This window comes from Amaranthus tricolor, chromosome 2 (genome assembly GCF_026212465.1).
Source record: "Amaranthus tricolor cultivar Red isolate AtriRed21 chromosome 2, ASM2621246v1, whole genome shotgun sequence".
NCBI classification, from domain to species: domain Eukaryota; kingdom Viridiplantae; phylum Streptophyta; class Magnoliopsida; order Caryophyllales; family Amaranthaceae; genus Amaranthus; species Amaranthus tricolor.
In genome coordinates this window covers 10,897,979-10,916,420 of record NC_080048.1, presented here as the reverse complement: position 1 = coordinate 10,916,420, position 18,442 = coordinate 10,897,979, and the positions used below count along the sequence as shown (strand labels likewise).

The window sequence follows — 18,442 nt, the reverse complement described above, 5'->3', positions numbered from 1 at the left end:
TGACTATTTTTAACTCTATTTTAATAAATATATATAAATTAAGCATAAACATTATAACTATTTGCATTAGCTATCTCAATATTGAAACACCCATGTAACCAAAAGATGTAAAAGCTTTTTAGGTTAAACGGGATATGCATGGAGGGAATGAGCATAGATGGATCTACATGAGGGCCCTCGGTGGCACGTGTCTCCTCGCGAATTAAAAAGAAAACAAGTTCTAATCTGGTTTTGGTTCGTAGGGTCTTATTTATCCCATTAATTTTGCACCATTTTCTTTTTGAGCAATGATCTCATTCTTATTTTCTTAATTTCCTCATCAAACTTCTATATACTATCTCTTTATCTTAACCACTATACCCTCCACTTATTTTTTGTCTTATTCTCCAACTTAATTTTTCTTTCCTCTAATTTTCACTTATTTTACATTAGATTTAAAATGATAGAGCAAAGAAGTAATTGTTAATGTTCTTCAATCTTGCTATACATTATGATTTATAATTTCAATGTTTTTGCTTATATTTCTCCTTTCATCTTTATCATTATTAGACATTAATTGATTGATGTTTTAAAGTGTTATGTTTGTTAAAATGTTCTTTGATTTTTTTTAAAGTGTCATCTTTTTGAATGTGTTCGTTAATGGTCTTGTAAAAGTATTCAAAATAATGAGGAAACAACAAGAGATTTTATTTTTTGCAAAATGTTTGAATAGAGAATGTGTTTGTTAGATTTTGTTTTCATTATGTGAGGATGACTTAATTAAACTTCATTAATGTAACAGACTCAAAATTCCTGATTTTAATCATTTCCGATTAATTTGTAATTCATTTAATTTAATTCCTAATCCTTGACTATTAAGCTCCAACTTTATTAAAAATCTCTTTATTTTGGTAGCTAAAAGAGGAATATATTAACTACAAAAGAAACATTTTACAACCTAAGCTATAAAAGGAAACTGCTTCCCAAAACACAAAAGGGAAGCAACACAAAGCAAACATCAAACATGACAAGCACAACCAAACTACACCCTAACGACACAATGAACCAATTCTTACACTTATCATCAAGTTTAGAAGCTACATGAAAAATAACCCTAAAACCAACATGGATAGCAAGGCCACTTACTGAATATTGCTTAACCAGCCCAAATACGTCTGAGTGAATATGTTCTAGAGGTGCCTGAGACTTAAACTTTGAGTCTTCATATGGCAGTTGGTGTGCTTTACTAAATTGACATCCGGCACAAATTATATCTTCCATGACATCCAATTCAGGAAGACCCTTGAGCATCGATTTCTTCATCATCACTTTTAGCTTGGTATAGCTCACATGACTAGGGATGGCAATGGGTACTGGACCCGACCCGGATCCGTGGATCCGTATCCGTTTTCACGGATCTGGGTCCTAAAAATATAGACCCGTCGGATCCGGGTCGGATCCGGATCATGTTGATATTCACAGGTCCGGATCCGGATCTGAGAAAAATACCCAGACCCGGACCTGCGGATCTAGAGGACCCTTTTTTTTTTTAATTTTTTTTAATATCAGCCTAACTTGCCTAAAGTAAAGTAACCCTTTGTTTTGAATTTTGAGTTTGAAGCTGCTGTAAGGCCTGTAGCCGTCCCCTCCTTCTCAAACTCCATCCTATCTCCCTCCCACTCGCATTCTCCTCCCATCTCCAGGCTCCCAGTCTCCTCCCATCGCCCTCGACTCCTCCCAGGCTCCCACTCTCCCAGTCTCGCTCTCGCACCATCACAGGAGGTAATGAACTTATGAACCCTAATTTTTTTTTTGCTACACTACTTTTGATTTATGTTGAGTAGTAGATATATGTCTAATGTTGAGTTTAGTGGTTGATTTATGTTGAGTTTAATGGTAATTTTTGATTTTTATGTTAAGCCACCTTTAGGAAAAAAGGCTGTTATTTAGTCTATGTTAATTTGAAACTAATTGGTGAATTCAGTGCAAAATGTAATCTTTTCTTAAGAATATTTCTTATTTTAGCCTTGAAAAGGTTTTTTTTTTATTTTTATTTTTTAATGAATCTGTTTTAGTATTGTTTATTTATGATTTTGTAAAATAGTAACACAAATTGTCCTTTGAAGTCGTTGATAATGCTAATGAGAAGATGAAACATTACTGTTTTAATGAATCTGGAGCAGTTTCATTCATAGACAGTGAACACCATGGGAGTCTTCTGGAAACTGTTTGATTTATTACATGCAGTTGTGAGTTGATGATATAAATTGAAGTAAAAGTTAATGTTTTTGTTGATGCTTGTTTCAGATCTTTAATATGAGCTTGTCATGGATGCTTTAATATGTGCAGTTTCAGATCTTTGATGTCATGGATGCTTTGATTGAACTCATTGTATTAATAACATGAATGATTGACTTTTATTAATTATATTAAGTTATTTTGAATGTGTTTGTTGGATATTTTAAAGACAATTTTAAGTTGTATAATGTTTTTTTGGGTGATTCATTGTGAAATTATATGTATTATTAACATTAGTCTATTAATATCGCGCTTTATTGCAATCTAAACACATTTAAAAAAAAATTAAAATAGGACCCGTTTTGGACCCGGATCCGGTACTGGATCCGCAGTATCCGCGAATCCGGATCTGGGTCTTGCAAAACTGGACCCGCGGATCCGGATCTAGATCCTGCTCTTGAAAACGGATCTGGATCCGGGTCTACCTGGACCCGGTCCAGATCCGACCCGTTGCCATCCCTACATGTGACCCAAGCGTGCATGCCACAAGTCAGTTGTCTCTTTCTTCCTTGTCTTGTCTACATATGCTGTTTTAGCAGACATTACATAGACAGATTCCAAACGTTATCCCTCTAATATCGGTGTTGAATTATCCTCCAAATTCTGGTACACATTTACATCTCGAGGTCCAAAGAGCAGATAGTTTCCTGAGGCAATTTTTTGTGATATCGACTATAAATTTTTTGTCATACCTGGAACATAGTAGACATTATCCAGCTGAACTTGCTTATTGCTAAATTGCGGAGTTACAACCACTTTGCTAATATGAGTAATTGGCAACTCTAAGTTGTTTGTTGTAATAACTCGATGTAACAACCCGACTTACCGATGACTAGGTAAACAGGGTCATCACTGGGTTTCGTTTCCAAAGAAACTGAAATCACACTTCCAAAACTCAAGCAAAGGGGCCACAAGCTCTTCAACGTGTCTAACTCAGCTAAATCCCAAATAAAGCATATATCTAACTAATACACAAGATAAACATACAATTCTCTACAAGTTCGATATAACCAGCACAGCCAAACAAATATACATTTATCCAAATCCTAATACAAATCAACAAATTCCTACGTGCTCAGCTCAATATACATCCTTGAAACGCTATTCAACACCGCTAACACATCGTCCCCGACCGGTTCCGATCTGTAATCAGACTAAAAGATGGAAACAACAGAGGATCAGATTAAACTGAGTGAGAAGCAACAATTCAAAACAATTAAACACAGCAATTCAAAACAATGGTTTAAAAGCAACATCAGTTACCTAGATCTATGTGCGCATAGGGAGTCTAGTTGAGAGGAACATCCATAGCTCTAAGGCTATGTCACTCTCGGGTGAAGTTAGTCAATATCTCAATGACAATTCGCTTCAAAAACAGGGAGTAGGGAACCATATTCCTCAACTCCATCAATGACCCGCTCGCAAGCCCGATCCATTGATCATATCAATATCAGCATAATCATTCATAAACATTTATCACATTCATATAAATTTCACAAACTTTGGATAAACATTTTGCAAATGGTAGCCTGGCCAGACCCCTTTTTAAGGGACTGTTACTACTCACCGACGATGTCGCTTCAAGGTAACGAATCCAGCTATCAACTAGAAAGGTTCCTTGATGACGTCGCTTCCTGAAGCATAACAAACATAACATCACAACAAAGCGTTCGATACTACAAACTAGGTTCATATAGCTCATTGCATCTCCTCCTAAGACCGTAACTTACTCATGGATACTTTTCTAGCATATCTAATCTTTAAAGAATTATGCGTGTTCTAACCCAAGCTGTAATATGTCATCAAGATTTATAGACACGATCTAGACTTCTTTAACATTCTTCTCAATATTACTCACCTTAAGGACTTTCCTTATATTTCAATCAAACACAATTGTGAACATACAAACTCAAAATCCAAAGGTCCTCAAAAGAATATAATAACCTATTCCAAAACATTAAATCATCCATAACCTTACCATCAACAATCATTTTCCATCAATTTCTTAAATTTGATGTTCACAAATCATTAATTATACTAATGAAGAAACAGACTGACACATGTCAATCTGTCCTTCATTAGTTTCCCGCCCACGTGAATGCCTGAAATACAGAAACCTTATCTTCCAAAATTTTCTGTAATATTGTCAATATAAAATATATAATTACATATTTTCTGTAGTATTGTCAATAAATTCTGTATAATTACAATATCATTTCCTTAAATACAGAAATTATTGACAACCAATCTGTAATTTTCTGTAATATTGTCAATATAAAATATATAATTACAAATTTTCTGTAACACGGAAATTATTGACAACCAATCTGTAATTTTCTGTAATATTGTCAATATAAAATATATAATTACAAATTTTCTGTAATATTGTCAATAAATTCTGTATAATTACAATATCATTTCCTAAAATACAGAAATTATTAACAACCTAATTTTCTGTAACATTGTCAATATAAAATATATAGTTACAAATTATCTGTAATATTGTCAATAAATTCTGTATAATTATAATATTATTTCCTAAAATACAGAAATTATTAACAATCAATCTGTAATTGAGACACTAAAGGATTAAAACAGAATAAATACTTCTCTAAAACATGAATAAAGCAATTTATTTAGAACACAGTTTGTCAAATTCTCACCCACACTTTAAAATTAATTATACTGATTTTAGATATTAAATCAGACAAGTCATAAGAGAAGCAATAAAATTACAGTGAAGTCCAAATTTGATGTTTAGTGTTCTATTTGGGGAAAATTGAGAGGATTTTATTTTTAGAGATTTTAATTTGGAAATAGAACAAAATTAACTTTGAGAATAATACAAAAATAACATTACAGAAAATTTTAGGATTATTGAACCCTGCTTTCATGCTATAAATGCATGAAAAATTTTAACCTTTTGTCATTCACCTATCAAATACTACAAAAATTCTAGCCCTTTGTCATTCACCTATCAAACACTTCAATAATTTTAGCCCTTTGTCATTCATTTCAGTTTTTTTAGCACAAATTATCCCTATGGCTCGAAGCTACCACATGATTAGAAATATTGTGGGAGAAACCGAAACATGGAGAATAAAAATCAAAGCAATTTATCAATGGAAAACATATGAACAGAATGGTGAAGTGAACGGCATCCATACAATTTTTATTGATGAAGAGGTTTAGCAAATACATGTTTTACATAATAGACTATCTTACATGTTTTGGTTTTGTTTACTATTTATTTAACTGATGAAAAAATGTTAATTTACAGGGTACTAGAATTCAAACTATTATCTCAAAGTATGTATTATCTGCTCATCAAGATAAAATCAAGGAGGGAGAACATTACTATATCACAAGGTTTAAAGTGACCGAAAATATTGGAGACTATAAAGCAACTAAACACAATCACAAGATAATTTTTCTCAAGAACTCTGTCATAAGAAACTGCAATGATATAACAATTCCAGCAGACCGATTTAATTTTGCCAATTTTAATGACATACTTGCTTTGAAATATGACACAACAGTATTGACAGGTTTACCAACAATTTTAATACATTGAACTGATTGCAAAACATTAAATAGCATAAATATTGACCTTTTACTTCTATACAGACATAATTGCAGAAGTAACTGCATATAGTAATGTAAATGATGGTTTCAAATTATCAATCAACCTTGAATTGATTGATGAGGAGTATGTCATTTTAATATCATATTTTATTAAAATTAAATTACAGAAAAATTGAGATTAAATAATTATTTAAACCTTGTGTTTGATGTAGGAACAACCAAATTTCAGGAAGGTTTTGGGAACAATATGCAGAGGAAATTTATAGTTACGTATCCAAACCAGAGAATAATAAATCTTTTGTGATTATTATTCAATATGCAAAAGTCAAATTATGGAGAGGTAATAAGCATTTTAAAATAACCTGATTGAATGTTGCATGATTAAGAACATACTTATCTTATTTAATAACTCTTTATCCATATGTATTAGGTACGACATCATTGACCAATTCAATGTTCATAACGCGACTCACCATTGAACCTGATATTCATGAAGTGCATGAATTTAAAAACAGGTATAAATATCATTTAAAACTTATTTATTTATGCATGGGGGCTTAGTAAATGTGTGCATCTGAAAAATCTAGAAATTAATACCAAGCCCCAAATTAAACATGTACCAAATTAAAATACCTAACAAAATGCACTATCAATTACTGTTTTATTTCATTCAACAGAAGGAAACTCAACGACGGTTCAATAATTCAACGGTCATTGCTTGATGAGTCTAATCACAATTTAAAATCATCAGAATTAATATTTCTTCATAATCATGAGGCTGTGCAATTGAAGGATATAGTGCTGCTGCAAAAGGTTATATTTACAACTTTAATTTATAAGAATCTTAAATACAAAACTAAACCACTGAATTGTATGCAAATTGTAAACTACAGGAAGGTTACTATGTCACATATGGCACAATCACGTCTATTAATTGTGAGCACGAATGGTCTTATTCATCATGTTACAAATGCTATGATGCTGTTCAAAAAGAGTCAGATGGTTCCATGAGTTGTCTTACATGCAAAGTACCTATTCTAATTGTTTGGCCAAGGTAAATAATTTACATAAAATTTTTGGCTTTTGACTTCTATTGATTAACAAGTAAAACAAGTAAAATTTCAACAATACACTCAACTAATCTAAATTCCATCAATGTGAATTAAAGGTACAAGATTTTTGTGCGTGTTTCGGATGGTGTTGGGCAATCCACTTTTGTTCTTTTTGATTCACAAGTGAAGAAAGAATTACAAGTTACTGCTAAAGAGTTAATTGATAAGCAGGTTAAGGTAATTATTATTAGCATTGAACTATTACATTTTCTGAAAAAAATAAAAAATAAATAAATTTTGTCCCATTATTTTCATATTATTTTTATAGAATGGAGATATTGAGACGTTTCCAGAGGAGTTGGAAAAACTCATCAATAAAAAGTATTTGTTTGTGTTTAAAGTTAACAAATACTTTAACATAGAAAAGAAAAGCAAGTCATATTCAGTACGTAAGCTCACTGATGATGAAGAGCTAATTTTAAAATTCTGCCAGTGTTTGTACTCCAAAAAGGTATTAGTTTTTTTTTCTCAAGATACAAGTTTATTCATTTCACATATATAAATTAAACTACCAAATGACTAAATGTTAATTTTTCAATTAGAAGGAAAATGATAATACTGTTGAATCAAAAGAACATTCCACTTCTATGAATCAAGATATTATGCAGGTAATATATTTTAGTTTGTATGATATGATATGTTCATAAAAGTATATGTAAACATTATTGAACATAATTATTTCAAATGCAGAATTGTGACTCAACAACAGAAAATAGCAACTTTCAAACACCAATTAAAGGAGGATTGGAGAAGGTCATTGACATTAGTGACTGTGAATATTCCACAAATAAGAAGACAGTTGAGGATCAAATCAATACTAAAAGAGTTTTGGACAACATATATGACATAAGTGATCTTGAGTGTTCTACCAGCAAAAAACATATTGTTGTGAAGGAGAAGGACCCTATAATAAATTAGATCTATTACTTCTAATATACAATGTTTTTTAGTTTATTTTTATTAGTTGATGCATTAGGTGGACTGTGTTTTTAGAATAATTGATTCATGTTGAGTCATTGTTATTGTTTTTGGAATCATTTATGTTCAAAACTATAATCTGTTTACTTATCTATTGACTTTTCAATGATTTATAGCAATTAATTTCTATTTATTTACTAATCCTTGACAAATCAAACATTTTCAAATGTTCATATGAGAATGTTTACAATATATAACACCACTAAATAATTTATAGCAATAATATCAATTACTGTTTATGATTTTCATCCTTTTAAACCAAAACTTTGTAAATAAACCAAAACTTTGTAAATAATTGTTATCATTTAAAACCCAACATTATATTGTATAAACATAATATTAATAAAACAAAACGCATGAGCTGCGATGATTAAATGGCTCTAATCCAAAATCATGTAAACATAATTAGTAAAACACACTCAACGATTGAAATACTATGAAATAATTTAGCTTACATGAAAAAGTTAAATAAATTAATCGATAAATCAACATTGTATACTAAAAGATCTAATTTTTCATATTTTGTATATATTAAATGTGTATATAACAATTTTAAAAACTTTATAAGTAGTAAATTAAATATGGTTCATAGAATTAATGTGCTATTCACTTGAAAGATAAAAAGTTTGATTTGTTAAAAGGTTAATACTGATACAATATAAGTAAAAATAAATAAATTCTTGCGATAAGTCAATATTGATACAGCATGATTAAAATAAATAAATTCTAACGATGACTACATGACTCTAAGAAATGAAGACCTACACTTGAAGTTCGATATAAATGTTAAATAAATTCAGTAAAAAAATAATGATTTAATTTATACAATAAATTAATTATTTTAAAGATTAATATAACTTTTACAAAAATATCACCCTATTATTTAGAAAAGAAACAAATATATCATAAAGATACCAATCAACATGATCATCAAATATATTACACTCAAAAATATCATGCAACCGCAATAATATGGAAACAAAGATCATATGCCTGACACATGTCAAAGTTTATAAGTAGTAAATTAAATATGGTTCATAGAATTAATGTGCTATTCACTTGAAAGATAAAAAGTTTGATTTGTTAAAAGGTTAATACTGATACAATATAAGTAAAATAAATAAATTCTTGCGATAAGTTAATACTGATACAACATGATTAAAATAAATAAATTCTTACGATGACTACATGACTCTAAGAAATGAAGACCTACACTTGAAGTTCGATATAAATGTTAAATAAATTCAGTAAAAAAATAATGATTTAATTTATACAATAAATTAATTATTTTAAAGATTAATATAACTTTTACAAAAATATCACCCTATTATTTAGAAAAGAAACAAATATATCATAAAGATGCCAATCAACATGATCACCGCAATAATATGGAAACAAAGATCATATGCAAGATCATAAAAAATTACAGTATAAACAAGATTAATTTGGTAAGTATATTAAAAATGATACATATAATAAACTATGATTCTATATGTTAATTTTAATATAAATGCACTTTTGAGGAAAACACAGTTTCTATATTTAACTTGGATGCTTTTAACATCATTCAACAAACATTTTACAATAATAAGTTATGGTTTTATTAATTGTCTGGTTGTTTTAAATATAAATGATAAATGGAGCTAAATAATAGTTGATATGTACTTTTTTCTCTAGATGAAGTTGGGAATTCTAAGCATGGAGAATTATAGTCTTTCAAAAATTGCAAGAATGAATAGAAAAAGAATAATTGAAAAGCGAAAGAAACACCAGAATGACACACAATTGACTAAAGGTAACTTTTAAACAATTGTAATTGCTTTATAATTATTATATAAAAAATTAAATTATATTAAATATATTTTACTTGATGAACGCAGGAATTTCTATTGAATCATCAAAGTCGTCGTCAGATACTCAAACAGTGCAAAGTTTAAAAACTCAAATGAGTCCATTGTCAGACATAACAAATGGTATATATTCTTTAACATTAACAAAATTCATTATTATTTAATTTTTGCTTGACATTTGTAATTTATAAGACAATATTTTATTTGAGATAAGTTATAAGAAATGTTGATAAATTTCTAATGCAACATTATTTCTAAATGTATAAAGAAAATACCTGTAAGAACCAAGTGATTCCAAGCTTTGTGTACATATCTTTAACAAACGCCCCCACATTGTTAACAGCATGAATTAATTTTTCATGTATAAAAATTGAACAGATCAACAGTTAGTTCTAATATCAAATGTATAAATAAAATGCATTCATCATCAAACAATAAAGGTAATTGTTTAACATGTTAATTTACATCAAACAGTCTTTTTAAACATCTAAACCAAAGAACATAATGTATAATAATAGATACGTTTTTCATATTGTTTTTTTTTCAAGTAATAATTGTACAAAACAATTTTATTAAAGTTATTTTTAAAGGAAAATTGAAGACATTTTTAATAAATACTGAGTAGTTTATTTTTTTCATGTATATACACACTTAAAGTACAACAAAATTATAATTTATAATCGGAAAATAGTTCGAAGATTATTACATATTGATATGAACAAACAGATTTACTTTTTCCAAGCGTCATATTATTTATTATTTATTAGAGTTAACCAAAAAAATATCACTCAGTTTAAATAATAGATCGATCTGGAAATTGCCTTAATAACTATGTTAAATTACTCAAAATAAAACATGCATAATTACTGTACACATATAGTATTAATTTATGAACTAAATTATGTTCTACCTTTTAAAGGTCATATAATTTTTAAAAAAACAAACCCAAAAAATTATCTGATTAGTTGAATGATAATCTAGAAATTATTTTAACAATTATATTAACTCATTCAAAATCAAACATGGATAAAACTGTAGATCAAATTATAATCCAGTTAACTACATATTAAAAAAGTATAAACATCTATCAACAAAATTGTAAGTATTATCATATATATGAAAGAGGTATACCTGATTTTATTTAGAGGAGTAGATAAACCAGAAACCAATTGTGAAATTTCTCCCAATATTATATGAAAACCCTTTTAAATATTGAAAAGTCGATTCATCGTATTATAAACAAATCAATTTTAGAAAAAAAAAATCGGTTTTCAACTTAAAGAAATGATAAATCGATCTATTTTTTCATATGAAAATCTACATAAATCAAATAAAAATTTTCAAACAAAACAAAAATAAAATTCTATAAAAATCAAAGGATAAAATAGTTTAGTATTTTCGAAATCGTTTAAAATACCAGTGATACTATCACATGTTAAACTAATTTATCAAAAATCTACTACAAAAAATAAATTTCTACATAAAAAATAATAAATCGACTTAGTTTTTTATAAGATTTATCTACACAAATCAATTAAGACATTTTTAGAGAAGAAAAATACCGGTGATACTATTAAAATTGAAAGATAAACTTACATATATTTTTTAATTTGACTTGAAAAAACCCGTAAAAACTACATAAAAGTCTAAGATTACTAAGAGAGAATTTTTGGATGGTTAGAAAGAGGAAAAAATTGGAGTTTAGAAATGGCAAATGAAAGAGATGAGTAACTAGCCGAGTAAATAGCTGTGCAAGTACATTACTACTAAACTAAGAAATGCAATACTCAAAGCCTATAGCCTATGCATTTACTCCAACACCATTTCCCAAGACAAAGTCATCATGACTTGAAAAACAAAACGGTATTGGAACATGGTTTTGGCCCATTGTTTTCCAATGTCGGTTTTTACTTTGTTTTACTTTTACCCACTCTTTTCGTTTTTTCATTAATTTTATACACAAATCAATATATAGTTTAAATTACTAATATTTATAATTGGAGATAATTTAATATTGTAAAAAAATTGTATTAATAAAAATAAAATCTAGAAAACTCAAATAATATCATACTTTGCTATTTTTAGTATGGGTTTTTGACTTTTATGCCCTTAGTAGCTTTATCCTATTTTCATTTATATCCTCCATTACCTATACTAATTTTTTAGATTTACATTAAAAATTCATAATACCACTCTCTTTCCTACCCTTTATGGTCCCACTTTTGACTCTCCTTAAAATCCATAAAAAGTCAAATGGGACTCTTAAGATGAATAGGATGGAGTATAATTTTTAACGTTTACGAATTATATTTTATATCAAATATTTTATCACATTTGTACAGTCGATTTTTCTCATCCACGTTAAAAACGTAGTCATGCTGCAGCACCAAGCCTATACTTTTACTCTAATACTGTTTCTCAACACAAAATCATCATGACTTGAAAAAATAAAATGGTATTGGAACATGGTTTTGGCCCATTGTTTTCTAATGCCATATTATATGAATGGTTTTTACTTTTGTTTTACCCACTCTTTTTTGTTATTGTTTTTTCATTTATTTTTTAAACAAATTAATATATTGTTTAAATTACTAATATTTATATTGGAGATAATTTAATATTGTAAAAAATTGTATTAATAAAAATTAAATCTAGACGAATCAAATAATATCACACTTTGTTATTTTCTCTTATCCATTATTATTGTCTTATGTGATTTTGATATATTTTTCAATTAATTATTTTAATCTTAAATATCATTAATTATACTTGATTATAAATGATTACATGTTAAAAAAAAATTACTTTTAATAAAAATAGATTAAAAGATGATCTTTAGGAAAGGGGAAATAAATAAATAATTTCATAATCTTTATAATTGGATCATTGTTAAGGATGGTGTAAGAATGATTGATAAATATTGTTCGAAAATCAAATGGAATAACAATAATGAATTAAAAAGTTTACAATTTAGCATATAAATTTTTTATAAAATATAATTTTTAATGTTTAGGAATTATATTTTATATCTAATATTTTATCACATTTGTACAGTCGATTTTTCTCATCCATGTTCAAAACATCGTCATACTGCGCACCAAGCCTATAACCCAGACAATGAAGGTTTATTTTCAGGTAATTTTCACATGACTCAAAAATATTACCAGTTTAATATGGATTGTAAGTATGATGAAAAAAATAATTATTGTACATTTTATTAATAGACTTATGACTTTTATTAATAATAGTTTTTTATTCTTTGATTTATAGTAGTTGATTTATCGCAATTACAAAAATCAACGGCGCATTCTATACCCTCTTATCCTCAAGTATGCTCAAACAAACTTACTCGGGCTGGAAAGTATACTATTGGTAGAAATTTCATCAAAAGACATACAACCAACGTTCTTGACTTAAATGATTCTCATTTAGAAAATAATATTGATATAGGTAAGTGTTATGTATAAGGTTCTATAATATCCCAATATTAAATAGAGTTGATGTCATATAAATTTTTGAGTTAAGAAAAAAATATGCAGTGAACTTATACATTACTTTGTACATCATACTAATAAAATTAATTTTTATTTATTTTTTTAGATGATGAAAAAATTACAAGAACAGATGGTGAAGGTAATATATATATATACATATATATATATATATATATATATATATATATATATATATATATATATATATATATATATATATATATATATATATATATATATATATATATATATATATATATAAATTAGCTTTTAGTAATTTATTAATATTTAATGTGTAATATTCTTTTTACAGTGTATTTTGATGTTGGAGATCCTGACTTTGAATGTGAGTATTGTTTGGCCTTTATGTGGGCAAACGAAAGAGCGCGGAAGGATGGATCATTGAAAAATGCAAAGTTTTCATTATGCTGTATGAAAGGCAAAGTTCAAATTCCTACACTTAAAAATCCACCGAGATTTTTGGAGGATTTATTGAGCAGGAAAGATTCTAGGAGTAGATATTTTGTTGAAAATATACGTGCGTTCAACATGATGTTTGCATTTACATCAATGGGAGGTCGAGTAGATAATACTGTTAACAAAGGTCGAGGACCATATTGTTTTAGACTAGGAGGTCAAAATTACCATAGAATTGGTAGTTTGTTGCCAACAGAAGGAAATACAGCAAAGTTTCAACAATTATACATCGTAGATACTGAAAATGAGATTGAAAACAGAAAACGTGCTTTTAGGTAATTTACAATAAATTATTTTTTTAATATTATAATTTATGTTTAAGTAAAATATATTAATGTATTTTTTGACCATTCATTTCAGTTCTGAAACTACGAAGGAATTTGATGATGTTTTGTTGGAAAAATTAAAACAAATGATTGATGAATTTAACCCGTATGCTAAGGTATACAGAATGGCAAGAGACAGAATTGACTTGAATAATGAGGTTAACATTCAATTAAAGTTGATTGGGAAAAGAGCTACAGATGGTAGGACATATAATATGCCATCTGCATCTGAAGTAGCTGCCCTTATTGTAGGAGATATTGGTAGTTCGTGTGAAGAGAGAGACATAATTATTGAGAATCGAAGTGGATTATTGAAGCATATTAGTGAGTTGCACCCCTCATATCTAGCTTTACAATATCCTTTAATTTTTGTATATGGAGAAGATGGGTATAGAATTGGTATAAATCATAGAGGATTGGAGTCTTACTCTTCATCGAATTCTAATCAAAGGATCAAATTAACCATGCGTGAATGGTTTGCCTATAGACTGATGGATAGGGAAAATGAAGCAGATACAATTTTACGATCTGGAAAATTATTTCAACAGTTTATCGTTGATAGGTGGACAATGATTGAATCAGAAAGGCTATTTTTTGTCCGTAAAAATCAAACGCTATTAAGGGCTGAAAATTATAATAGCCTGCTTGATTCAAATTCTAATGGTATTCCAGATTTATCTAATACTGGTCGTCGTGTTGTGTTGCCATCTACATTCCATGGAGGTGATCGTTTTATGACTGAACTATATCATGATGCTATGGGAATTTGCAAGACATATGGATATCCGGACCTGTTCATTACATTCACGTGTAATTCCAAATGGCCTGAAATATCTAGATTCGTTAAGAAGAGGAATTTGCGTCCTGAAGATAGACCAGATATACTTTGTCGAGTATTCAAGCTGAAATTGGACCTGTTGTTGAAAGATATTACAAAAGGAAGTTTGTTTGGCAAAGCCAATGCAGGTTTGTTACTTACTTTGCTTCGTTCATTTTATAGATAAATATTGAAGAAGATTTAATTTATTTAACATGCTTCTAATTTTAATTTATTTGCAGTTGTCTATAGTGTTGAATTTCAAAAAAGAGGACTACCACATGCACACATTGTATTATTTCTACATCGAGACGATAAAATTCCAAGAATAGAAGATGTAGACAACATAATATCTGCAGAGATTCCAGATAAAAATCTTTTTCCCATTTTGTACGAGAATGTAAAAGACTTTATGATACATGGTCCTTGTGGTACCTTAAATTTAAATTCACCGTGTATGAGAGATAGAAGCTGTAGTAAAAGATATCCAAAACAATTCAACAATACTACAGTACTAAGTGATGAAGGATATCCTGTGTACAGGAGAAGGGATACGGGGGCTACTGTGGACAAAAACAATGTGTCGATTGATAATCGTTTTGTTGTTCCTTATAACCCTACGTTACTTTTGAAATATCAGGCACACATAAATGTAGAGTGGTGCAATCAGTCTCGGGCAATTAAATATTTATTCAAGTACATTAATAAGGATAATGATAGAGTAACAGCAGGATTAGTTAGGAAACGAAATGAGAATGCCGATGATAATACTATCGACGAGATCAAAGAATATTATGATTGTCGTTATGTTTCGGCTTGTGAGGCTATTTGGAGAATTTTTGCCTTCGAGATTCACTATAGGCTTCCTTCTGTTGAGAGACTGAATTTTCACCTACCAGGAGAACAAACTGTTGTGTTCAATGAAAATGAAAATATTGAAAATGTCTTGAATAAACCTTTGGTTGATAAGTCAATGTTTTTGGCTTGGATGGAATGTAATTCTAGATTTGAAGAAGCTAGAGAACTTTGGTATTTTGAATTTCCGGGAAAATTTGTTTGGAAGAGAAAAGAGCGTGAGTGGACCATTCGTAAGAGAGGTTTTTCTATCGGTAGACTTTATCATGTATCTCCAGGATGTGGGGAACGATATTACTTACGCACACTTCTGAACTATGTTAAGGGCCCAACAAGTTTTGAAGATATTCGTACCATAAATGGTGTTCTCTACCCTATATTTAAAGATGCTTGCTATGCAATGGGTTTGTTAGATGATGATAAAGAATATATTGATGGTATATTAGAGGCAAGTTTTTGGGGATCTGCACACTACTTAAGAAAATTATTTGCCATTTTGCTTATGTCTAATAGTATATCCAGACCTGAATTTGTATGGAACAGTACATGGCATGTGCTTTCAGAAGATGTACTATATAGGCAACGCATGATACTTCGATTTCCCGGTAATTTTTTTAATTATTTAATTTAATTAAGAAATAGCTTTATTAATCATGTTTAACCATTAAGTATTATAATAATTTCTAAGTGATAATTACAGATTTGAAGCTTAGTGATGAACAATTGAAATGCTATGCATTAGTTGATATTGAGAAGATTTTGCAGAATAATGGTTGTTCACTACGCAATTATAGCAATGAGCTACTTCCAGATGAATTAATAATTCAGGATAGTTTTAATAGACTCATAGCTGATGAGTTAAGTTATGATAGAGAAGCACTACGCATAGAGCATGAGCAGTTATTTCAATGTTTGACTGCTGAACAACGGATCATATATGATGATATTATGCAGGCTATGAATGATAATAAAGGTGGTGTTTTTTTCCTTTATGGGCATGGCGGAACTGGTAAAACATTTATGTGGAGAACTTTGTGTGCAGCTATTCGATCAAAAGGGGATATTGTCCTTCCTGTTGCTTCAAGTGGTATTGCTTCTCTATTACTGCCAGGAGGAAGAACTGCACATTCAAGATTTGGAATTCCTTTGATTGCCACTCCTGATTCTATGTGTAGAGGTATTACTCCGGGTAGCGATTTAACCTCTTTGCTGAATAAGACTAAGCTCATCATTTGGGACGAAGCCCCTATGACGAACAAATATTGTTTTGAAGCTTTAGACAGGAGTATGCGAGACGCTTTACGAGATTCAAATGGTATTGCTTCGGACTCTCCATTTGCTGGTAAGGTAGTTGTTTTTGGAGGTGATTTTAGGCAGGTATTACCAGTTATTCCAAAAGGAACACGACAAGATATAGTTTTTGCATCATTAAACTCTTCTTACATTTGGCATTCGTGTAAGGTTTTAAGGCTTACAAAGAATATGAGGTTGCAAACTCAGTCTGTTGATGATAATGATTTAAAGGATTTCGCTGATTGGATTTTAAAGATTGGTGATGGCATACTAGGAGAACCTAATGATAAAGAAGCCATTATTGATATTCCTGATCAATTTCTCATTAAGGATGTTGTAGATCCTATTGGTGCCATAGTTGAAAGTACATATCCATCCATACAGGAGAACTTAAGTGACACAAACTTTTTTCAAGAAAGGGCCATACTTTGTCCTACAAATGATATTGTTGGGAAAGTGAATGAATATGTTCTTTCATTATTACCTGGGGACGAAAAGGTTTACTTAAGTTCTGATTCTATAAGTAAAGCAGATGGATGTTTTGAGTCTAATGCTGATGCTTTTTCTGTAGAGTACTTAAACAGTATTAAGTGCTCTGGCCTTCCGAATCATGAGCTGAAATTGAAGGTTGGTGCTCCTGTTATGATGCTTAGAAACATTGATCAATCAGCTGGATTGTGTAATGGCACACGATTGGTAGTCAACCAGCTTGGAGATCACATTGTCGAGGCAACTATTCTTACGGGATGCAATAAAGGAGAAAAGGTTTTCATACCAAGAATAACATTGACTCCAACAGATACCACACAGCTCCAATTAGACTTCAAAGAAGACAATTTCCTTTGATGCTTTGTTTTGCGATGACTATTAATAAAAGTCAAGGACAATCATTGAGTCATGTTGGATTGTTTTTGCCTTAACCTGTATTCAGTCATGGACAACTTTATGTTGCCGTATCAAGAGTGAGAAGTAAGAAAGGACATAAAATTCTTATTGTTGACAAAGATAATCAAACAACTACGTCGTCGTCGTCTACTGACAATGTGGTATATAAAGAAGTATTTCAAAACTTATGAGGTAAAAAATTACGCGTTCATATTCTTTAAGTAATATCCTTTTGATAGTTTTATTATTAATATAACTAATCAATATATATATATATATATATATATATATATATATATATATATATATATATATATATATATATATATATATATATATATATATATATATATATATATATATATATATATATATATATATATATATATATATATATATATTGCAGGGTGTTTCATACAATATAGTTACAAGGTGATCTATATTGAAGTTATGAAGCCATTTTTATGATAAAAATTTTGATTTAGTTGTAATT

At 29.3% G+C, this 18,442-nt stretch overlaps 1 protein-coding gene and 1 pseudogene across 1 annotated transcript; both read left to right on the top strand.

The window, feature by feature from the left end:
* Positions 1-1,258: 1,258 nt before the first annotated feature.
* LOC130805504 (uncharacterized) lies at positions 1,259-8,148 on the top strand. The gene is made up of 10 exons (XM_057670277.1): positions 1,259-1,318; positions 1,619-1,761; positions 6,075-6,202; positions 6,293-6,377; positions 6,540-6,675; positions 6,756-6,916; positions 7,031-7,151; positions 7,243-7,425; positions 7,520-7,582; positions 7,665-8,148. The coding sequence occupies exons 1-10, from the start codon at positions 1,259-1,261 to the stop codon at positions 7,890-7,892; spliced, it is 1,308 nt and encodes a 435-aa protein (XP_057526260.1). The 3' UTR covers positions 7,893-8,148.
* A 1,502-nt stretch (positions 8,149-9,650) lies between these two features.
* Positions 9,651-18,140, top strand: LOC130805503 (uncharacterized; annotated as a pseudogene).
* The last annotated feature ends 302 nt before the right edge of the window (positions 18,141-18,442 follow it).